General features: G+C 50.9%; 2 protein-coding genes across 2 annotated transcripts in view; both read left to right on the top strand.

Annotated features, from left to right (window-relative positions):
* CFAP61 (cilia and flagella associated protein 61) overlaps positions 1-14795 on the top strand; it is a gene marked incomplete at both ends in the record, with an annotated part of 251873 nt that extends 237078 nt beyond the window's left edge. Inside the window, 2 exons of the mRNA XM_079719874.1 lie at positions 7194-7284; positions 14595-14795. Of these exons, the coding sequence (XP_079576000.1) occupies positions 7194-7284; positions 14595-14795 (292 nt within the window). The remainder of the gene's footprint in view (positions 1-7193; positions 7285-14594) is intronic.
* A 7676-nt stretch (positions 14796-22471) lies between these two features.
* Positions 22472-24007, top strand: INSM1 (INSM transcriptional repressor 1; the record flags this gene model as incomplete). Its single annotated transcript, XM_079718830.1, has 1 exon — positions 22472-24007. The coding sequence occupies one exon, from the start codon at positions 22472-22474 to the stop codon at positions 24005-24007; it is 1536 nt and encodes a 511-aa protein (XP_079574956.1).
* Between the last annotated feature and the right edge of the window lie 310 nt (positions 24008-24317).

Raw genomic sequence — 24317 nt, 5'->3', positions numbered from 1 at the left:
TGTGACAACAACACTGTAGCCGAATTATATTCAGAGGAGACTTGGTTTTCTGTTATCTAGATCTTGTGCAGGTGACAGTTACAACTGATCTCAAATAACTAGTTGGTTTTGCTTTGAAAATCATTCATCTTACCTTTCTAGATCTGCCTCGAAGCAATAAATGAGCTAGATAGCGATTCTGACAAACTTGAGTTGAACAGGAAATAGTCACATCAAACTTCCATTTTTTGTATTCGGGGTTTTTTGTCACAGTGTGTCACGGGGCTGTGTCTGCTTGTGTAATATGTGGCATCCTTGAGTAAACCCACCACCCCAGAAACGTGTAATTTAATTTCCAAGCAAACCTAGGGCTAACTGGAAATGCTTATTTGTTCCTATTCTTATTTTTGAAAACTGTTTTGAAATGCATGAATCCACTTTCTTTTATGGGCAGAATAAAATGACCAGAATGTAACCTCACGGTGGGAACACAAATTGTTCTCTCCTCTCCTCTGCATTTAAGCCAACTCAGGCCAGATGGGGATGTTGAAGACACCAGGGCTTTCCCATGGACTTGGAGGTGACTGTCACATACAGAAAGTTGTGTGTGTGTGTGTGTGTGTGTGTGTGTGTATTTCCACAAGGCTTACTTTGGGGACAGGTTTAAATCTAGTTAAAGATATGTTCTCATTCTGGGAACTTCAACTAAACACACTCTCCCAATTTATGTAGATTTAACTTTAAGAAAAGATTGTTAAGTAGATGTTGTGGAGTCTATTGGGTATCATGGCAGACAATGTCTGTTCTCTCTTTGCTCTTCAGAATCCTGAGTTATAGGATGCTATTTTGTACCTAAAATAAATGGCAATGATCCCCAGACTCCCCTGCAGCCAAGGAAGCCATTTGACCAAACTTGGCCAGTAAGATATAAATAGAAGTACTGTGTGAGATTTCTAGGAATTGTTCCTAAAATAAAGAATAAGGACCCTCATTTTCCCTTTTTCCATCCAAGAACATATTTATGGTGACTGGAGCTCAGCAGCCATTTTGCTCTGTGAAGCCAAAGGCCCTATGGTTAGTGCTATGATCTGATGTCTATGGAACCACCATGCCAATCCTGGACACCCCACCTAGACTTTCTTTATATGAAAAAAGTACCGCTATGCCTTTTTAAAGCCAGGGTTATTTTGAATTTTTTGGCCAACACTTGCCCAAGAGGGGTGGACATAGAAATGCAGCAACAGAGAGGACGCAGATGTGAGGGCAGCCGCCCCACCCGGCCCTCCGCCCCGCCCCCAGCCCTCCACCTCACCATGTCCACCCCTGTGTGTGCACTTTGGGGGTGGGGACCACAGTGCCCAGCAAAGCATCTGCCAGCAAAGAATCAGCAAAGAATCGCCCCCTAGGTCATCCCCCTCGTTGCCACTTTGCAGCCACTGAGGTCAGCTCTGGCAGGTGCCTCAGACAGAGAGGAGGGGAGAGCACGGCGGAGAAGGAGCAAGCATTCGCTGAGGGGTGGGTGGAGGCAGCAGAGAACAGAGGACCAGACCAAAATGGGTGTCGGAGGGAAAGGCAGAGGGCTTTGAAAGGCCTCACGGGACCTATTAGGAAGGATGGACAAATGGACAGAGGACGGAAGAAGAAAGGAAGACAGAACAGCGTATGTGCTTTGGGCACACGTACTGGCCTGGAGAAGTGGACGGGGGCAGGTGGCTTCAGAGAACACGTTTACACACCTGCTTCTGTTACCAACCCTTCGAGTCAAGTCCCAGCAAGGGTCCTCCGGCCCCGTGTTACTTGTGCCAATAGAACAAGATGGAGATGGGCTCAGAGCAGAGGAAAGCTTTCTTCTCTGATCACAGAAGGGAGGGGTGCAAGCTCCTGCCCTAGAGCACAGGCTCTCTGGGACAGGCCTTGGACGGGACAGGGATGGGGATGGGACTGCTTTACAGGGATCTCACCGGCGGGAGGGACGGCGTTCTGGGGGGTGGCGGGGTAGCTGTGCTGCTCCGGCTCCGGGCCCAGAGCTGGGCACAGCCTCTCTGCACACACCCAGCTCAGCTAGGGTGTCGGTTCTATAGCTGGGAACTCTAATCCAGCACGTTAGGTGCGAGGCATCTGCGCACAGTCCCCCTCCGGGCAAGTGAAACTAGACTGAGCACAAAAGAAGAGTTAGACCTTATCACCCAGATTCCAGCTCATTTTTCCTGGGTACCCCAGTGGGCTTTGCTGGTGACACCTCCATGTCACCCAAACCTCTTAACCAGGACTGGTGGACACACCACATGCCCACCGTGGCCCCACAGGTGAAGGATGCTGGCTGGGCTGGTGGATGGACCACAAGGGACTGCAGGGGCATCTGTCCATGGAGCTGGTTGCTGCCATAGAACGAGGACCCAACGTGGCCAAATCTGACCTTTTAGAGAAAGGCCGAAAATCCAATTTCCAAATGCTGTTCAGGCCAAAGCAAAGACGTCTCTAGGTCACACCTGGCCCCTAGGGTGTCTGTTTGCAACCTGGATGATGGACGCTGTCGTCTGTCACTTCCTTTCTTCTGCATGTGGAGTGTCCACGGGAGGGCCAAGGCCCCCCAGCCATGCTGCAGCCCAAAGGCTGAGGCTTCCTGCTGGGTGTCACCTACCCCCAGGCCTGGCAGGAGGAGAATGTCTGTCCTCCACCATGAGTCTGTGGTGCTGTCAGTACAAGAAAGGGCTTGGACCACGAGAACATCATGCTCCCGGGAAGGCCTGTGGGCCCCCCAGCTGCAGTGCCCCCCACCCCCCAGGAGAAAAGGCAACTCTTGGGTGAGTTTCCAGCTTGAATAAACCTCTGTGCAGGTGTGAGGGGCAGCTGGGGACCCTCTGATCAGGTCCAAAAGCAAAAACTGACTATTATCACACTAAGATAAAATCAGAATGCTTTTCACTAAAAAAAAAAAAAAAAAAAAAAAAAGATCTTGGAGGGCAAGGTGTGTTTCTTCTCTGCCACTCTCTGCCTTTTCCAACTGTTCTGTAGTTTAGCATTTCCAGTTGAGCCTTGCTCTTCTGAAACTCTCTCTCCTTCCCTACCTGCTGCTGAAGGGCCCTGGCCTTGGGCTTGAGATCCAGGACCTGAAAGAACGGCATTTATCCACCTGTCTTTCCCCTTAGACACGTCCTGCTTCTCCCGTGGCTGGCGAGTACAGCCTTACCGGCGTGTCTTGTCCATGTGCTTTTCTCAGCATCCGGCGTGGCCAGTGGCAGAGCTGGTTACCAGATCCCTACCCCGTTTGTGTGATGGTGTCGGTCAACTAGGCCGAATGACCAGACGAGGGTGAGCTCTGGAGAAGTCTGATCAATTCCTTAATGACTGCACCACATCGACCAGAATGGCTAATTCACTTCCACAAGTTGACATTTCTTGGGCCTTCTGAGAGCAGTGTATCATTTGCAAAAGTCACGGAGAATCTAAGTCCCCCCAGATAAACCAGGCCAGCCGTGGCAAAATGAACAGAGACAGTCACGTCTTCTGTTTGGGTCCTGGAGCGTTTGTGTAAGCTTTTTCTCATGGCTGTTTAGAAATGAATTTCATGATGCGAACACCCGAGTCTACACAGCCACTTAGAAACCACACGTGGCCGTGCTCTTACCAGACAGTGTCTCCTGAAGGTTGCGGGGCCACCAGCTATGGAGGTCTTCCATTTTGAATGTAAACTGGGAAAGAAGTTATTGTTTTCTATTTTTTTAATTCACAGTGTTCACGGAAATATACATTTCCCCAAAGCTCAGCACGAATGCCAGCTATCCATAGCACCCGGGGCCGTTAATGCAGACCTGCCCCCCACCCCACCAGCCTTGGCAAGGATTCCAGAAGCCCCTCTCCTTTCTATGGAGAAGGAAAGAAACTAAAGCACAGGAACCATTCATTTTGGGGGAAAAACTAGACCTAAAGCTTTTCCTAAAGTAAAACTTATTTCTAACATTATATCAAAAGGAGATGGTCTTCACTTGACTAAATGCTCTCATCCATTGCAAAATGAGTTCTGTTAAATTCAGAGCTCTTCCAATTTTAAGAATGAAGGCTGCCATGTTTCCAGAATGATTTCAAGGAGGCCCACAGGGGTCCATGCCACTCCAAACCCCCTCTTGCCCACCCTAAACGGGGTCACCGCACCAGCGCAGAAGCTCTCCACAGAGCGGGGGAGAAGCAGGCCCAGGTATCCTCACCAGCTCCTCCAGTCTCCTGAGAACCAGCCTGTGCTGGACGCCGTGGGGGTGGCTGTCCCCAGACGAATCCTGGGAATGTGCACAGCCAACAGTTTGCAGAGATTGTGAGCTTCTGGACAAGAATCCCCAAACACTTGACCCCAGGAGGCAGTGGTGGGAGAGTGGAAGCAATGAAACGTCAGGTCCCCTGAATTACTGTCTGCAAACAGCTCGACAGGCTGTGATGAGAATGGCAGGCGTCGAATTCCAGGTGAGAGGCCGTGAGTCCAAAGCAGCAGAAGATAGAATCTGCAGGAACCTCGGCTTCCTCTTTGACACCCCAGGCCCTGTGCAGACGGGCATAGCAGATACATTTTCAGAGGATTAAGGCTTCTCCAGCCATCTGTACTCAGCCTCCTGAGTGGAGGCGATGGGGATGTGGGCACAGACGATGGGCCAGGGCCCAGGGTGGGCTGCACTCATTCTAAGAGAAGTGGGTTTCCCCAGAGCCCCCTGTTGGAAGCACACGATGCAGCGTCACTGGTGGTAACACAGAGGCCCGGACTGTGAAGGTGCTGGGTGGGGAAGACGTCTGAACAGCACCTGGGTAGTTGGAACAGGGCCGTGCTGGCGCCAGGAAAGCAGAGACAGAAGCTATGCCGCCTAGAAGGCTGTGACTGTAGACCCCGAAACCAAGAGGGTGGAAACTCCTGATGCTGCCGTGGAAACACACACGGGAGGACTGGGCATCTGAGCAGTGCAGGAAAGATGGCGACAAACATAAAAGCGCCCACTGGTCTCTAACTCAGGCATTTTAGTGGTTTCAAGATTTGCAAGTCCACAATTCCCTGAAGCTTTTCTAGAAGCTGCTGAGACCTAAGAGGCAGGGACCATCCTAGCACAGCTGCGCTTGAGTGTCTGGGCTTAGGCATTACTGATGCTTTGGTCCAAGAAGCTACCGTCTGAGGAGATGTGTCAAAACATCACCCCGCTGAGTTGATGCCTCCCAAGGTGGTCGGCTCCACGTCAGTGCCTTTGCTCCAGGAATTAGATGGGTATTAGATGTCAGCCTGGGTTTGTGGGGGCCCAGAACCCCAGCCAGAACGCCCATCAACTCCATTCATTCAGGATTCAGCAGCCTTGAGTCACTCACAGCTCTGACAGGTTTCCACAAGTGCCCCCCAGACCCCCTCTGCCCTCCCTCCGGGCCTCAGGGCTCAGGCAGACCACCCTTCAAGCCTGGGCTCACCCATGGCTCTCCCCCTGTTCCCGTGAGGTTCGCTCTTTGGTACTACTGCCCATCTTGGGGCACTTTGCAGTGTTTTATCACCTATTTATTTAGCAGAACTTTATTCTATACTAATGAAAGACCAATCAGGGCCAGGCAGTATGGAGTGTATACCATGCTGTGTGTAGTTCATGCGTTCATTATTCCTTCCTTGCTTCAGTGAACATCTATAGGACGCCTGTTGCACACAGGTGCTGAGCTAGACAGCCGTGGAGCTATTACACAGCACGTGTGAGTGCACTTCTGCCTCCAGGATCATCCTTCCTGCCCATCACCTTCCTAAGCTCAACCCCTACCGTCCCCCACCCTGCTTATCTCTACTCTGCCTCCTTGAGGGCCAGGCACATTCCTGCCTCTGGGCCTTTGCACCTGCTGTCCCCGGAAGGCTCTTTCCCCAGAGCCCCACATGGCTCACTCTCTCCCATCTCTGTCCCTCGGGCTTTACTCACTAAGTCACTGTCTTAGGGGAGAGCCTTGCTCTGTGTCTCCCGTCCTCGCTTGATTTATGTTTCCTCCTAAGCAGTTCTCATTCGCATACTGAACATGGACCTATTTATCGCTTGGATATAAGCTCCACTGTGGCAGGGATGTTTGTCTGTGTTGGTCCCTGCTGTTTCCCCAGTACCTGGAACAGTGCTGGTCACAGAATGGGTATGGAACCCACATTAGTGGAATTAATAGTTGGATGAAAATATGACCTGAACAATAAAGTAGGTAGTTAAGGATGAAATTAGGTCATATTCTGGTCAGGCGAACAGGTGATAGGTACTGAGCGGTGTGGCTGAGTGCCAGGTTGATTGTACGCATGCTTGTCACTGCCCCGGTCCTTTAATGCCTCGGTGTCCCTGGGGCTCGTTACCTCCTTCCCAAGAATTAACTTGTCTTGGAAAACAGAAGGTGCTCATCTGCACGTGGGCACCGGTTTTTCTTCCCCTGGACACACACGTGACATCCACTAACAGTCCCAGGAACAACAAACTCACATCCAGAGGAGCTCACATCACCCACGTGTCTCTAACTATGAAGGAGTGAAGTTTCCTGTTCCGAGACACTGAGCATTAAGACAAAGTAAGAGTTAAAATACCAGTAAATGTTCCTGGTTCTTCCAAGAATGCATCAGATATTCAGCAATCCCCTGTAGATAAAGGATGGCCATACTGTCTTCCACATAGGAAAGCATGTGTTCAGACAGTTTTCAGGGCAAAGTTAGCAAATAGGGCCACCAACAGAACTGCTCTCTGAAGAAAGATTCAATTAGGCGTCCGTGCAGTTGCACGAAGGCCGTGTTGCAACACCGAGGTGGCCTGTTTTTCTGGTCATTATTAATCCAGAAACCTTAATGACAAACAACATTTGTGTTATTGTCTCCCCAAATTTAATTTGTTTATGCAGCAGTTCAGTTAATCCTGCAATCTGTTTTTCTCAAACGAGGGCAGATAATGGAGACACCCGTTCTTTACAAGTCTTCAGGCTTTTAAATTCTGATAAAATCAGGGTTCTTCACTGGGTCTTGCCCCAGCTCTGAATTAAACCACTTTAAATGTAATTATGGAAGCTGGCCTTACATCAGGGACATCCATTTACAAAATTGATTGGCCATGCTGTTCCACGAGCCATTTCATGAGCAAATGATTGCAAAAGGGCCAGAACCGTAATTTATAAAGGCAAAAAAGCAGGTAAATACTTTATTAGTGGTAATGAGAAAGTTTCCAACTAACTGAATCTTTTTCTTCCCTCACCAGCTACTTCACGGAGCCATGGTGCATGGCCCTCTTTCACGATCGTTTTATTGATCTCCGGAAAGAGTTACGCCAGATCTTATCCTCCAAGGAGGTAAGGGTGATTAACGGATATGTAGGTTATTCCTTGCAAATTAGAAGCAGTTACAGTTGTTGATCATTTAGACTTTTCCCTACATTCCCACTTTACGGTTTCACTTTGAAAATCAACTGTCCCTCACAGAAACAAACTACGGAGTAGGTAAACATAGATGGTGATATTTCAGGGAATGTGAATTGTTCAAATCTTTTATGCGGGGCACGTTTGTTTTCCCCTTTGACAAGTACCTGTACTTTCATTATCCGCTGACAGTGAGGGCTGAAAGCGTGGTGTGGGTGGTATCTCCTTGCCCTCGAGCATGAAGGCTGCGTTCCTATAGTTTCTGTCCGCATTTGCCAGCTGTTCGCTAACCATTCGTGTGCGCGTGTTGTTCCAAAGGTGTCAGGGGACTCAACAGGTGTCAAAATGCACTCCTTTTATAACCGAAACTTCTTTCTCCAAGCAGTGTAGGATTAACTGGAAGTGAGGCTGCACACCCCACAGGCTCCGTACTCGGCAGGAAATTTGACTCTGCCATGTACGTAGTAAAATATCTGTGAAACTTTATTTTTTTCAACACCTAGAGTCCTTACCAGAGTTGCGGGGAGTTTACGTCTTTGGTCAAACGTGCATTCTAGACTCCTCTTCGATTCACTCGGACGAGGGCTGGGGCTCAGCTGAGCTTCCGCCTCGTCTGACTGTCTAGACGGGCAGGTTCTGCATCTCTGTGTCGCCTCCTCGTGGGTCCCCGGGGTGTGGGCTGCCACACCGGATGCACAGATGCAGCCCAGGTCCCCAGGCCCCTCGTTCTAGCCGCTGCACGCCCCACCTCACCGAACCACACAGGGACCCTCCGAGGTGGGTGGAAGCACTGTTGTCACCGCCTCCACCTCACCCATGAGGAAGCTGAAGCCGAGAGACTTCACGCAATTCAAGGGTCTCCCGCTCCAAAGCCAGGGTTGTCAGCCCTGGACCACAGTGGTGGCGTGGTACCCTCTCCTCATTGCCCCGCCCCTGTTCAGTTTCATCCCTGGGGGTCCAAGCTGGGAAACTGACGTAATTTTACTAATCTGAAGTAGATTCAGATTGGGAAACATAGGTTTAAAGTTTAAAATTTTAAATTCAGTTCTCTTTGGTGCCCACAAAGATAGGAACCAGGCGGGGAAGCGTACCCAAGGGAGGCAGAGGGGCCGACGGCTAAAGGCCCAGGTCAGCCACGGCGAGAGTCATTCAAATTGGAAGTGAGAACAGTAATGAGATAGAGAGAGAGATTTAGGATGTTACAGGTCAGCCGGGTGCCTGCACTTCATTCGGGGCTGTGAGGAAGTCGGTCCACATTAAAACATGACCCCGAGCTGGAAGTCTGGTGCTTACTGAGCTTTGCTCAGCTCCCTTCCTCCTTCCCTCCCAAAACAACCTGCAGCTCACCGCTGCCCCATAAGAAGGAGTCATCAGTATTCTCGCTATTCCATCAACACTCTATGCCTAAACCTTCTAAACCGCAGATCTGAACTCCTCAGTTACCCTTTTGCACAGAGCCAAGCAGTTTTTGGTGTCAAGTTTAAAAGGGAAACTTTCCCTTCATTTTCCCAAGCACACATCCTCAAACGCAATGGTGGCTGCTTCTCCTGGCACCCACTGAGACTCCCAAAACCTTTTAGGCAGGAGAACATGTTTGCTGTGGGTCAGTCTGCAGTGCATAAACTCGGCCTGGCAGTGGGCCCTGGCAGGAGAGCAGGGAGACTGCAAGTGGCCTTTGCAGAAGATGCTCTAAGGCGTCCCCAACCATCCTCATGGGTTCTCTACATTTCCAGAAAGGGGAACCTCTGCAAGAAGAGCCTCCACTGGGGGACTGTTCTGACATCTGTCAAGTGCAAAGGCCACAGGAGGTGTTGGGGCCTGTAGTGGTGTCTGCCTGTAGCTCAGATACACATGGAACAGGGACTCAGAGAGCTGGGGGAGGAGAAAGGGAGGGTTTGTGTGCGAGCACGGGGCACAGAAGAATGGCCCCAAGGAAGTGCCGGCCACCAAAAGCCAGAGTGACTGTGACAGGTATGGTGGAGACAGGCCAACAGTGGAAGTGGTAGTCATACAAACAGACATGCAGGAATTTCACTGAGGAGTCTGGTAATAGGAAAACAAAGCAGATAGCCTTCACTACAGAATAACAGTAATTCCTTTTTTAGATGATGTAACCCACTTAATTTCACTTTCTACCTTGTCTTCAGGGAAGTACAGAAGTTCAATCCCATTAACTATGATGTCCTAGCACTCAGTTTATCAATTTTCCCCTCCCTCCACGTGTGGAGAAAGAAATAAATGACTATTATCTAGGACTTTTATAAGTCATATGTAGATTTTGAATGTGTATATGATTTATTTTGAAAACAAGATCATTATAAGACATCTCAAATCCTTTTGTGAAAGTCAAAAGGGGAATGGCTTGTAAACCCTCTGGTCATGCATCTAGCCAAAGAGTCACTGACCAAGGTGAAATTCTGTATAGTCAAAACCATCCTTCAGAAAGATGGATATTGATAGAGTTGGGAAAAAATAGTTTGAAAATAATAGAGACTTTAATATCTCACTTTCAGTAATGGATAGAACCAGGTAGAAGATTAACAAGAAAATAGAGGACTTGAATAGCACTATAAACCAACCAGACCTAACAGATTTATACAGAGCATTCGACCCAACAACAGCAGGATGCATGGTCTTCTCAAGTGCATGTGGAACATTCTCCAGGACAGGCCACCAAACAAGTGTCAATAAATTTTAAAAGACTTAAACCATACAAAGTATATTCTCCAACCACAATGAAATGAGACTAGAAATCAACTAGAAAGTGAACAATAGATTCTTAAGCAACTTCTTTGGTTTCAAAGAAGAAACCAAATGGGATGTTAGAAGTACTTAGAGACAAATGAAAATGAAAACACAACCGACCAAAATTCATGGGATGCAAAGAGAAAACAGTTTTCAGAGGGAAACTTATAGCTGTAAATGCTTACATTTAAAAAACAGGAAGGCCCTCAAATCCGTAACTTAATTCTACTCCTTAAGGAGCTAGAAAAAAGAAAACCAAACTAGAAAAAGAAAACCAAACTAAACCCATGCTAGCAGAAGGAAGGACATAATAAACATTAGAGTGGAGATAAATGAAATAAAGAATTTTAAAAAACAGAGAAAACTGATGAAACCAAAAGCTGGTTCTTTTAAAAGATCAACAAAATAAACCTTTAGCTAGATTAATCAAGAAAAAAAAGACTCAAATCCCTAATGAAATGAAAATGGGGACATTTACCAACCTTAAATAATAAAGGTTTAAAAGAGAATATTATGAACAATTGTATGCCAACCAAACAGATAACCTAGATGAATCAGAGAAATTCCTAGATACACACAAACTACAAAAACTGACTCAAGAAGAAATAGAAAATCTCAAGAGACCTATATAACAAGTAAAGGTATTGAATCAGTAATCTAAAACATCCCAACAAAGAGAATCCCAAGACCGGATGGTTTCACTGCTGAATTCTACCAGACGTTTGAATAAGATTTAATACTGATCCTTCTCAAACTCCTCAGACAAATAGGAGAGGAAGGAACACTTCCTAACCCATTCTATGAGGCCAGCATTGCCCTGATACCAGAGCCAGACAAAGACATCAAAAGAAAACTACAGAACAATATCCCTTATGAAGTTATGATGCAAAAATCTTCAGCAGAATACTAGCAAACTAAATCCAGTAGCACATTAAAAGGATTATACACCACGACCAAGATTTACGCCAGGAATGTAAGAGTGGTTCAACATATGAAAATTAATCCATGTAATACAACACATTAATAAAATGAAAGAGGGGGAGAAGTGCTATAATCTCAATGGATGCAGAAAAAGCATTTGACTAAATCACACATGCTTTCATAGTAAAAACACTAAAAAGCCAGGAACAGAAGGAAACTGACCCAACCTGATCAAGAGTATTTATGAAAAGCCCACAGCTAACATCACACTCAATAGTGAAGGACTGAAAGTTTTACCTCAGAGATCTGGAACTAGACAAGAATGCCTGCTTTCACCACTTACATTCAACATTGTACTAGAAGTTCTAGCCACAGCAAATAGGCAGGAAAAATAAATAAAAGGCAGCCACGTTTGAAAGGAAAACTATCTCTATTCTCAAAGGACATGATCTTATATAAACAAAATTTTAAAGAATCACAAAAGAATATTAGAGCTAATAGATGGATTTGACAAAGTTATAGGATATAAGATCAACATACAATAATCAGTTGTCTACATTAGCAATCAATAATCCAAAATGAAATCAAGAAAACAATTCCATTTACAATAGCATCAAAAATATTAAAATACTTGGGAATAAATTTAAGCAAGGAGGTACAAGACTTGTACACTGCAAACCGCAAAACATTTCTGAAAGAAATTAAAGAAGACCTTAATAATGAAAATACATCTATGTTCATGGATTTGAATATTTAATATTGTCAGGATAACCTAAATGGGAAAAGAATCTGAAAAAGAATAGATATATGTATATGTATAACAATCACTTTGCTGTATACTGAAACTAACACAACATTGTAAATCAACTATACTCCAATATAAAATAAAAATTTTAAAAACCAAAGTGCCAAGTTTTCAACTAAAAAAAAATATTGTTAAGATAGGAATACTATGCAAAGCAATCTACAGATTCAATGCAATCCTATAAAAATCCCCATGGGTTTTTTTTAGAAATGGAAAAGCCAATCCTAAAGTTCAGATGAAAATACAAGCTAAAACAATTTGAGAAATTTTAAAAAAAGTTGAAGGATACACACTTGGCAATTTCAAAACTTAATACAAATCAACAGTAACCAAGACAGTACGGTACTTGCATAAGGATAGACATATAGATCAATGGAGTAAAATTAAGAGCCAAAGTAAACCCATTTATATGAAAAGATGTTAACATCATTAATCATTAGGGAAATGCAAACCAGGGCCACAATGAGATACCACTTCACGCCCACTGGGATGGCTATAGTTTAAAAAAAAAAAAAAGAGGAAATAATGATTGTTGGCAAAGATGTGGAGAAATTGGAACTCACACATTGCTAGTGGGAATGTAAAATTATTATGCAGTTGCTGTGAAAAAAATGGTTTGATGGCTCCTAAAAACTTACAAACAGAATTACTATATGACCTAGCCATTGCACTCCTAGGTATATACCCAAAGGAATTGAAAATCAGTGTCCAAACGAACACTTGTATATGAACGTTCATAGCAGCACTATTCAGAATTACAAGATGGAAGAAAGAACCCAAATGTCCATCAAGGGACAGGTGGATCAACAAATGTGGTCTATCCACACGATGGAACGTTATTCTGCCATAAAAGAAATGAAGTGCTGATACAGTCTAGAAAGTGGATGAACCTCAAAGCACTGAGTTAACTGAAAGAAGCCAGACACAAAAGGTCATGTGTCGTCTGTGGCATTGTGAGGTGAGCTGCTCACAGATGAGCATGTTGGGAGGGGGGGTGGTCACCCTGGGCGGGGGTGGTCACAGTGTCGGGGGGAGGTGATCACACTGAGAAAAGGTCACACCAGGAGAGGCGAATGTACAAAAATGAGTTTACGATCTAGAGCAGTATTTGTGTTCCATAAATTTAAAAGCTCCATTGTGTGACTTTACACCATTTACCCTGATGTTAGAACAGCATCATGCAACATGAGCCCCAAATCTTCTCTAATTTTTGTATATTCACTGCTTATGTTTGATACATTTTTTCCTGAAAAATTAAGGGAGAAAGAATCAATCTCAGATATACTGCATATGTGCTTGGGCACTCAAATGTTTCAGTGCCTCTAATATTTAGTTCTGGGCATCCCTTGCCATTTTCTCTCTCACCGTCTTTGTTGAGCCGATTTGGAGTCCTGCCCTCCCCGCCCCCAATGACTGTACTTCCAAGTGATGTGTGTATAATCTGCCACACCTGGCAGTGTCTCACTTACATAACCAAGTGATAATTACTTTATGTCTCCATATAGTTTGAACCTAGTTTTCTAAGTTCTTACTGTTAATAAATTAACGATCCAGTAGAACTCTGCAAGTTATCCGCTTTTTTGTGTGGTTTTTTTTTTGCTGTTAAAAAAAAAGAATTATTGGAAGGTCAAATAAATATACCATCAAAGTCCATCTTCCTTTAGGGTAATTTTCAATTATTGTGGTGTTCAGAAAGCACACAGCTCAAATCTCAGTGAAGTGCTTTTTTATTTTGGCCACGCCACATGGCCTGTAGGATCTTAGTTCCCTGGCCAGGGATCGAACCTGTGCCCCCTGCATTGGAAGCACAGAGTCTTAACCACTGGACCACCAGGGAAGTCCCTTTTTAAAAACGTTTTTTAATTTTTTGAGTGAAGTGCTTTTTATAACAACCCTCCTATAGATGGGCAGATAGGTGATGAAGCAAGTATGGTAGCTGTAGAAACCAGGTAGTGTGTATGCAGGTGCCAAGCGCACCGTTCTGTCAACTTGCCTCTGTGTTTGAATCCTTTTATTTTATAATAAAGTGTTGGAAAAATCTCTACTGTATTGTAAACATGCACAGCATATGCTTCTCAACTTCAAATAACTTTATTCCCTCTCATCCCCATCTTTAAAGATATCAACGAAATTTGCCTGTACTCAGAATTTATTCCAGGGCTTTAAAAATCCCATTTCTTGGGGACTGTAACCAAGTAAAGTAACCATCTAGGAGTTTTCATGTAAAAATCTTTAATCACCTCCTTTCTTATTTTTAAAACAAGCCTGATATACAGATCTTTTCTATCTGTATATTAAGAGCTTAAAATTAAGAGCTTACAATTACTACCCTTGCTGAACCTTGAAGACATTATGCTACGTGAAGTAAGACAGTCACAAAAAGACAAATAGTGTTTGGTTCCGTTTACACGAGATGCCTGAAGTCAAGTCATAGAGAAAGGAGAAGGGTGGTCGCCAGGGGCTGGGAGGAGAGGGATGGGGAGTCAGGGGTTAAATTAAAGAGTTACAATTTGGGAGGATGCGGACATTCTGGAGATGATGGTGGTCATGGCTGCCCAATGTGAAAGCCCCTAACACCTTTGAATCTTACACTTAAAAATGGTTAAAGTGGTAAATTTTATGCTATGTGTGTTTTGCCACAGTTTTAAAAAAATTGTTTTTTAATCTAGGGGAAAAAAATGACCAACCTTGGGGAGTTTTAGTGAAACTGCCCTCTTACTGTGGAGCTAAGCCCAAGTAATTTCAGTATCTGGCCTCTTACCGTATTTTCCAGGAGGAAAACCTTCCTTCCATAGAAGAGTTAGCCCGTCAGATCGAAGATGAGGAAATTAACCTGCCCGAGAAGCCCAAGAATTACCTCAGAAGAGTTTTCCAGGAAACCATCTACAGGCCTCTGGTTGAGAAGAGCATCCTTGACTATCTGCGCTATAATCATTACCACCTGCCCATGTACGCGTGGCCGGGCATCATTTAGCGGTGGCCACGGCCTCCACTTGATTGCTTCCACTCGTGTCGTTCCGGGAAGTGCTCCGTAAAAGCAGGAAACCTCTCTGAAGCCTGGCTGGACCGCCAGGCACCGTCGTGGTTCCGTCCTTTCTTTTCCGTGTCCACCGATGCCTGTGGTTTCCTATCGTCCCAGTAGGTGGCGCACGGCGGTGCGTCTCGATTCTGGGGCAGGGAGACGCTTTACCAACACCAGGCGTGTTCCTGGGCAGAGTAACCCATTTTAGCAATAAAATGAGACCGTACCGTGTAAAACTTGTTTTTTAACCTTGGGCGTGGTTCTGTTTGATTTCCTGAAAAGTCCTGCCGCCAACGCTGTTAGCCCTTTACATGTTTACCCGGTCATACTCGTGGGCGATAAAAAAGAAAATCGTGTGCGCAGGATGGAAAATGAGTAAAACAGATGACAGGAAATTGTAATTTAACATCAGAAGGACTGATTGCACAGACAAGTTTACAGGAACTTTTGAAACGAGGAGGCTGCTCTCACGGCCCCAGTATTTCTACTTCCGGTTCCAGATCAGGAGCATAAATGCACCGAAAAACTGGAAGATCAGCTCAGGTTCACACACAGGTTTTAGACTAGAAAACGGTGGTGGGAAACTAATCTAGGTCATTTCCTTTGACCTTCAGCGCTGTTGCTTTGCATCGGCCCCCTCTGGTACCTGTCACCTGTAATGTGGGTCAGTAGCCTTCTTTCTTGTAAATAAAGCAAATTAAGTGCCTAGCACAAAATATGGATGGGTTCAGGAACAACACATAAGACTGTTTTCATTTATTTGAATCTCTTTTAAGCAGATAGTGTGACACAATTTGTGTCTGAATTTTTGACCAGTAGGGCTTAAAAAAGTGTCTTTCATGGACAGAATTACAGTTTTCGTTCTTTTTTTTGGCATTTATGTTAATATTTAGCAAAAATTGGCTCAATTACAATGACTACACAGTAATTTGGAGGATGTCATAGTTGGCATTACAGAATTATCCACCCATTAACAAACTGATACCTCTCAAAAATAAAATGGTTTTGGAACACTAGACTGATTTTTCTAAGGCAGGCAAAAGCAAGCAATAAACTCCATTAATTCCTGCACACGTATGTTTTACACAAGCACATGGGTCATTCAGAGGGAGGGCCCAGCTCCCACCATATGGTACAAACTGTGTAACTCCTGTGGAGAACAATTGCTACTGGTCCCCTCTTCAAACTGCAAGCCCAACACATATGGAACCATATTTCAGGGCCTGCAAATGAGTCAGCTCAAGAAACTCTCCTTCCCCCACCCCCTTCCTCTGAGAGGCCCTGGATTAAATTCATCAGCAAATGGAGTGAGTTTCTGTGACAGGCCCTGGGACCTTGGGTGGAGATTAACAGTACAACCAGTTAGAGGATCAACAGTTATGATTTCTGTGACTAAGTACTACCATCAAAAAGCTTCTGGTCACATAAAAGTGACCCCATATGACAGTACCAACCTTAATATCAAATCATGCATACACTTCATAGTAAGTTTTCCTTTGCTGCCTTTTTAAAAGTAGTCTTGGGCCCCCATAAGTATCATGGCAGATTTGAAAATGTCTAGAATATAATTTAGTCTACATAGTGTATTGGAGGAAGTTACTGATCACTGTCCTATGTTCAGAAAGTGAGTCATTTCCTGAATCTAGGCAGGAATTTTAGCATATATGTGCAGACAAGCATTTTGTCACTAAGGAACCACTTTTCTAATAAGAGACGAACCCAAGAGTTGTTGATCATAGCTTGAAACTGGGTGTTTTAAGGGCTCTAGGAAAATAAAGATATTTATTCCTCAATGATGATGAATCCTGGCAGAAGAAAGGGCTTCAGAAAGACCAAGATTTGGACTTCTCTTGGGGAGCCCTGGCGTGGCTTCTGTAAGAGACATGAGTGCCAGGAAGTCCCCAGGCATTTCAGGGTGTGCTGCTCAGCAGGGAGTCTTGAACTCTAAGCCCAATCTTACTGACAGGAAAACACCAAAGTTAAATTTCCCACGTTGTATTCCCCTCAAATCACATGTAACAACCATGCCTCTCAGTTGCCTCTAATGATCTTCTGACATAAGTCGTTTTTTACTAGCACGTGGCCACCTCCTTCCCCAAAATGGCTCCTGAGATGCCACCGAAATATCCCAGGAAGGCGAGAGAAAAAGAGAAGATGATGTGGGAGAGGAAAGAGAACACTGTACGGAGAAAATGTGAAGCCAGCCAATCAATATTTACCCTCAGAAGAGGGTGTGTGTGTGTGTGTGTGTGTGTGTGTGTGTGTGCGCGTGAGAGAGAGAGCGCGCGCACACGGGTGCACGGCTGAGTGTTAGCCAAGGCGCAGGGAGAGGGGCTCGAAAGTCGTCGTGAGCGAGGAGCTGTTGATTGTTTTCTGGTTGAGAGAAGAGGTGATGATAAGGCTGGGATACAGTGCGCGCCGGGCCGGGCGGAGCGACAGCTGTATGCTAATACTCGCAGAAACCAGCCTCCGCGTCCCCCATTAAAGCAGGCGGCCAGGAGGCCACACATCACTGAACAAATAGGCTCTCTCTAGACAAATAAAATAACACACGTTGGCCTGCGGGGAGTGGGGAGAGCCAGAGGGGGAGAGGATGGGAGGAGAGGGAGGGAGGGGGAGGGAGGGGAGGGGAGAGAGGGAGACCCTGAAGGAGAGAGGATGGACGGGGAGAGAGGGGAGGGGAGACGAGGTGATGGGGGACAGGGAGGGAGACCGGGGAAAAGAATGAGAGGGACAGTCCGGGGGGGAGAGGGTCGGGGGTGGGCGAGACCGCGAGGAGGAGAGAGATGGGGGAGTGAAACAGGCGAAGAGAGAGGGAGAGGTGGGACGGGGTGGGCAGAGAGGGGCAGGGGAGAAAGAAGGGAGCGCCCGGGAAGGAGGAGGGGAGGGGTGGGGGAGGGAAGGTGGGAGAGAGAAGGAGGCTGGGGGGGGTGGGGGGCAGAGAAGGAGGGCGAGAGGAGGAACACGGACACCTAAACCCAATAGCAGCAGCAGGACGGACGGAGTGGCGGGGGCGGGGGGACAGAGGCCCAGGCGGACAGCGCGCCCCTCCAGCCCCCGGGCGCCTGGCTGCCTCTCCGTCCGCCCCCCGGGGCTGGCGAGGACTGGGGACGTTCGGAGTCGCCGTGGCCTTTCTGGTCAATTTTGCTGGGGCTTCGTCGCTGAGACTGGGGCGCGCGGGGAGCCGGGCCGCCCCTCACAGGTGGGAGCCGCCCCCTGCGCGCCCCATGCTCGGTGCCCTCCCAGCTCTTTCTGGCCTCATCCTCTGCTTAGGACTTTCCCACACTTCCTGGCTTCTCCTTCGCCCGCTTTGGCCAACATCGCCCTTCCCGTCTCCCGGCCCGGGGACCGTCCGGCCCGCCTCCCCTGCCCGGCCCGCGACAGTCCCACCCGAGGCGAAAACAAACAGCCCCGAGGGCACTTCAAGGAGCGTGCGGAGGCCCGACGGCACACTCGGGAGATGAAAGGGGCGGCCGGCCACCCCGTGGGCCCCGGCGAATAATGGGCGCGCGGCAGATTGCCGGGGGCACTTGAAACTCGAGGGGAGGGAACTGCTGGAGCGCGGTCCCTCCCCGCGCCCGGCGGACGGCGCAGCCTCGCGGATTCGCCCTCGTCTGCCCTCTTTCATGCGCTCTCCTTTTGTGTGGAATTATTTAAACGGGAGATCCATGGCAGCTTTATGCTAATGTGCCGAACAAAGGCGACGGCCCGCCGGCGGGGGCCCGGAAGGTGCCTGGAGGCCGGAGCGGGACGGGCGGGGAGGCAGCGGGCTGCGCGTGGCTCTCGCGTGCCCCGGGGCCAGACACGGCCGCCCCTCATTCCTGCAAACACAAAGCCTCTCCGGCTCGGGCCGGCGCGCGCGGCGCACGGGGAGCTGGGCCCCTCCGGGACCTGACGGCGGGCTCTGCGCCTGGAACGCTTGGTCCAGGCCCGGCCGTGGCTCGCGGGCCGGGAGGGCCTCTGCGAATCCGGCAGAGGCGTCCGCAGCCGGCCCGGGACAGCGATGGGGGGCGCTGACCACTCCCTCTCGCGCCTCCCGAGCGTCTCCAAACGCGCCGCGTGCCTCGGGGTGAGACTGCGGACCCTCCTGTCCTCTCCTCTTAGGAGCTTAGGGGCTGCCTAGTCCCGGCGACATCCCACAGGGCAATTCCTGAGCCGAAATTCCTCGCTCTAGCGCTTATCTCCAAGCTTTGCGCTTCCAGCAACTCCCTGGCGCTAAACTCGGGAGCCGGGGGCGGTCACAGTGAACCCCACTGCGTTCCCCGACGGCAACCTAGGACTCCAGGACAGGAGGGCTTAGAGCGGCCGCGGCCTCCAGCTCTGCAGCGGTCAGAGGAAGAATCCACCGCGGGGTCCGCAAGGACGAGAGGCGAAGAGGCCTCTGGATTTTTCCCAAGCGCCGGCCAGGACCCCACAGGAAGGGGAGGAGTCGCTTGGGGCCTGGGAAGGGCACTTCGGGACCCTGCCTGGGATCCCTCTGCTCGCCTCCTCCTGTGAAGCTCCCCAGGAGGGGGCAAGTCAGCGCTCAGTGTTTCCCCAGCCCAACTCCACGCGGCCCCTATCCGGAATCGCAATGCGCAAAGGCCCGCCGCCGCGGCGCAGCGTGGTAGCGCTTCGCTCTCTTCCAAGAGGAAGGCAAATATCTCGACTCACTGTCCAAATGCCCGCGGGCGGGCAGGTTCTGAGAAATAAAATCACGCAGAAGACGCAAACCCACGGCCGGGTGCAAGGGTGCACGTCCTTGGAGGTTGCCGGTGTGTGCGTGAGCGCAACCTAATTCTTCCTCAGCCCTGGGTTATGAAATTAGTTTCTAACACTCGGACCTTTCAAGTTTCCATTTGTTTTTGACGGTACCTGTCTGAAAGCAGATTTCATTTTCGCTGGCAAGACTAGAAACCACAAAGAAAAAGAAATGGATCCATTGAATCTCAGTATTTCAATAGTGTTCAATAGATTCTCTTGGCTTAATTCAGAGCCCTATTTGAATTCGCTGCATTCAGGCAGGGGTTTTGTTTTGTTTTGTTTTTTGCCTCCCACCCCCGCCCTCTTTACAATTATGGGTGTTGTTATTTTTAAAGGATTCACAAGGTGACTAACTCTCCCTGTTATCTGTTCAATGAAAGGAGTGTTACACATGTAAGACCAAATACCCCGCCGTCAGTTGGGGATGGCGGGCTGAGCCCCCGCCCTATTATTCCACAATCCAGATGGGATTCGTGATTAGAAAATAAAATTGGCCAAAGCTGTCCCGGAATCCCTTTCCCACTTCTAATTTCATCAGCAGTATCAATCAGCGCTCAAAAGAGCAAGGAAATAACATCAGTTACTTTTAGACTGAAAGATATATATAAATTTTAGATAAACTCATTTTAGAATTTCTAACTTTTTTCAGGACTAGCATTCATCGTAGTTATTAGCATTTTTAAAACGAGGATGAGAGTTTTCAAAATATATTCCATTATGTGTATTCTTCTCTTTTCAGTCTGTGAGTTAAAAAAGAAATTACAAACATAAAATCACCAAATATTTTCCCCTTGATTAGTCAACTTGATTAACCCCTTGATTAACTAATTCTAACAACTGTCCCCATTACAACTTATTACTCATGTGGACTTTTTTTTAATCTTTCATTTCCACGCCAGGGTATTTTCACAGGGAAAATCCAAAACAATGAAATACCTTCAGTGGAATCAGACGCAAGCAAAACTCAGCAAAGTCTATCTGAGTGCACAGAGCTTTTCAGAAAAGTGTCCGTTTCCTTCTCTTTCAATAAAGTGACATTTTCTTCACAACATATGACATTTTCTGTGGTTTTGCAATTTGTTCCCTAGTGATGGGTGTTCAGGGCCACTACGCACTCTTGGGGTTCTGCTCCCGTCCCCCGGAGATTCTGCCTTTTGTGTTTCCTTGGGGCAGGTCTGGGAAGAGGTTGGAGGCAAAGGGCCCGGTCTGGGGTCCAATCGGGGTGGCGGGGCTGGGGGGGGTGGATTTTCACTGTTGTCTTTTCCTGGTGGCATCGGGGGGGGGGCGGGGGGAGGCGGCCTGTCCTCTCCGAGGCCGCAGCCTGCCTCAGAGGACAGATTGCCCCCGTCTCCCCCCGGCCGGCAGCACGCGCCTCTTTTGAGTCCAGATTGGCCGCGACCGGCGCTCAATAGCGGGAGGTTAATTTCCTTCACAAAGGTGAAGGGGGCACGGCTCCGGGGGGCCCCGCGCCCAGACAGGCGGCCCCTTTATTCCGCAGCGCCTTGATTGGAGCCCTTGATTTAGCATCTGATGTCAACCGACAGACAAAATGCCCGCTCGGAATGAAAATGCATGAGGCCGCGCAAGGAGAGCGGAAACCAACTTCACTGGGGCGCACGCGGCTGGCCGCGCGTTTCGGGCTTTGGCCAAGTCCACCCGAATCAACCCGGCCCTGGGCGGCGCGGAGGCTCCGAGCAGCCTGGACCGGGCCCCTCCAACGATGCCAATCCCGGAGCCTCCGGGAACTTTAAAAAAAAAAAAAAAAAAAAGTTCAGAAATTCAAGGTTTTTGGAACACAGCCCAGCCTGCCCCCTCCCCCATCCAGCGCTGCGTCTGCTGGCGATTGAAGAAGTGAGGTGCCAACTGTTTCTCAAACTCGAGAGAAACCTTCCCGAGGCCCGAGAGTGCGCGGCGGCTGCGGACACAAACATCGCCCTCAGCTGCAGCCAGAAGGCCAGACCCTCCACCCAAACTTGGAACTCCAGGGTCCCATTTTCGCTTAGACCCTGGGTCCCCCAGCCCATCAGTACGAGGCCCGGGCGGGGCTCTGGGCGGCCCGGGCTTTGCAGCTATTTTCGATTCCGGATTATTTCCCAAACACCAGGAGGAGTTCCTGCGCCTCCCCCAACCCCACTCCCGCCCCGGCCGCCTAGCTCAGATCTCCCCCGCGCCTGCTGCTGCCCACCGCCGCCCCTACCCAATCAGCGAGCACAACTTCCCCCTCCGCTTCGGCTCGCGGACTGAACCCTCCTGACATATTTGGGGCCATTCTTCTCCTTTGTTGCTATTTTGCTCGCGACCCGCGGGTAATCCCAGCGCGGGAGGGGGGCGAGCATTGTCGTGCTGATGGACGGGCCCATTTGGCGGCTCCGCGCCCCCGGGAGGAGAGACACAAAGCCCAGGCACGTGCGCCTCCCCATAGAGGAGCAGCCGACCGTGAAGGGAGGCGGGGCCGGGCGTGTGCCTGGGCCGGGCGGGGCGGTGGCGCCGGGCGGGGCGGCGGCGAGGCGCGCGCGGGGGCCCCGCGCCCTCAGGTACATCTGCCGCACCTACCGGGCGACCCCCGAGTCCCGGCCCCCTCTTGGCCGCCGCGTCGCCCTCCCAACCCGACCGGGCGGAGGAGCTGCGGGCGCGCTGATTGGCTCCGGGGGAAGCGGGAGGCGAGAACAATGGCCCCCTCCCCCAGTTAAAAGGGAGCGGCTCCCGGGCCCGGGGACAGGGACGCGCGTGCAGGGCGCAGAGCCGGGCCGAGACGCCGCCGGCGCCACGCGAGTCCCGCCGCCGTCGCCGCCGCGCCCGGGCCATGGGCCGGGGGCACTGAGGGCCGCCAGGGCCGAGCGCGAAGGTGGGACCGAGCCAGCGCCTCGCCCTCGCGCCGCGCCAACATGCCCCGCGGCTTCCTGGTGAAGCGCAGCAAGAAGTCCACGCCCGTGTCCTACCGGGTCCGCGGCGGCGAGGACGGCGACCGCGCGCTGCTGCTCTCGCCGGGCTGCGGGGGCGCCCGCGCCTCGCCCCCGGCGCCGAGCCCCGGGCCGGGCCCTCTGCCGCCGCCGCCCGCCGAGCGCGCCCATGCGACGCTCGCCGCCGCGCTCGCCTGCGCGCCGGGCCCGCCGCCACCCCCGCCGGGGCCGCGGGCCGCGCACTTCGGCAACCCCGAGGCCGCGCACCCCGCGCCGCTCTACAGCCCCACGCGGCCCGTGAGCCGCGAGCACGAGAAGCACAAGTACTTCGAGCGCAGCTTCAACCTCGGCTCGCCCGTCTCGGCCGAGTCCTTCCCCACGCCCGCCGCGCTGCTCGTTGGAGGCGGCGGCGGCGGGGCCAATGGCGCGGGCGGCGGCGGCACCTGCGGCGGCGACCCGCTGCTCTTCGCGCCCGCCGAGCTCAAGATGGGCACGGCGTTCTCGGCAGGCGCCGAGGCGGCCCGCGGCCCGGGGCCCGGCCCCCCGCTACCCCCCGCCGCCTCCCTGCGGCCCCCAGGCAAGCGACCCGCGCCCCCCGCCGCCGCCGCCGCCGAGCCTCCCGCCAAGGTAGCCAAGGCCCCAGGCGCCAAGAAGCCCAAAGCCATCCGCAAGCTGCACTTCGAGGACGAGGTGACCACGTCGCCCGTGCTGGGGCTCAAGATCAAGGAAGGCCCGGTGGAGGCGCCGCGGGGCCGCGCGGGGAGCGCGGCGCGGCCGCTGGGCGAGTTCATCTGCCAGCTCTGCAAGGAGGAGTACGCCGACCCGTTTGCGCTGGCGCAGCACAAGTGCTCGCGCATCGTGCGCGTGGAGTACCGCTGCCCCGAGTGCGCCAAGGTCTTCAGCTGCCCGGCCAACCTGGCCTCGCACCGCCGCTGGCACAAACCGCGGCCTGCGCCCGCCGCCGCCCGCGCGTCCGAGCCCGAAACCGCTGCCAGGGCTGAGGTGCGGGAGGCGACGGGCGGCGGCAGCGACCGCGACACGCCGAGCCCCGGCGGCGTGTCCGAGTCGGGCTCGGAGGACGGGCTCTACGAGTGCCACCACTGCGCCAAGAAGTTCCGCCGCCAGGCCTATCTGCGCAAGCACCTGCTGGCGCACCACCAGGCGCTGCAGGCCAAGGGCGCGCCGCCGGCGCCCCCCGCCGAGGACCTATTGGCCTTGTACCCCGGGCCCGACGAGAAGGCGCCCCAAGAGGCGGCCGGCGACGGCGAGGCGGCCGGTGTGCTGGGCCTGAGTGCGTCTGCCGAGTGCCACCTGTGCCCAGTGTGCGGGGAGACGTTCCCCAGCAAGGGCGCCCAGGAGCGCCACCTGCGCCTGCTGCACGCCGCCCAGGTGTTCCCCTGCAAGTACTGCCCGGCCACCTTCTACAGCTCGCCCGGCCTCACGCGGCACATCAACAAGTGCCACCCATCCGAGAACAGACAAGTGATCCTCCTGCAGGTGCCCGTGCGTCCGGCCTGCTAGAGCGCGCCCTCCACCCCGGCCCCCCGAACCGTGCCTTCGCTTGGAGACCCACGAAGAGAGCGCGCCCCGACCCCGCGTCCGCGCCGGGGGCACCCACCCCCGGTGAAAGTGTCGTCTCCGCTTCTCTCGGTGTAGCGTGACGGTAACCCCGATCCTCTCGTTGTGACTCCTTTTGGACCCCTCACCCCCTTTGCGTTGTGTCCCCTTCCCCCCCCCCCCCATGGCGCAACAGGAGCCAATCTCTTTCTGTACAAGGGAGAAAAGCTGTACGCGTTTGTCTCGTGGTTGGAAGCCTCCCCTTGGAGGGGAG

Source organism: Hyperoodon ampullatus (genome assembly GCF_949752795.1).
Source record: "Hyperoodon ampullatus genome assembly, chromosome: 14".
Lineage (NCBI taxonomy): Eukaryota > Metazoa > Chordata > Mammalia > Artiodactyla > Ziphiidae > Hyperoodon > Hyperoodon ampullatus.
This window is presented reverse-complemented; position numbering and strand designations above follow the sequence as displayed.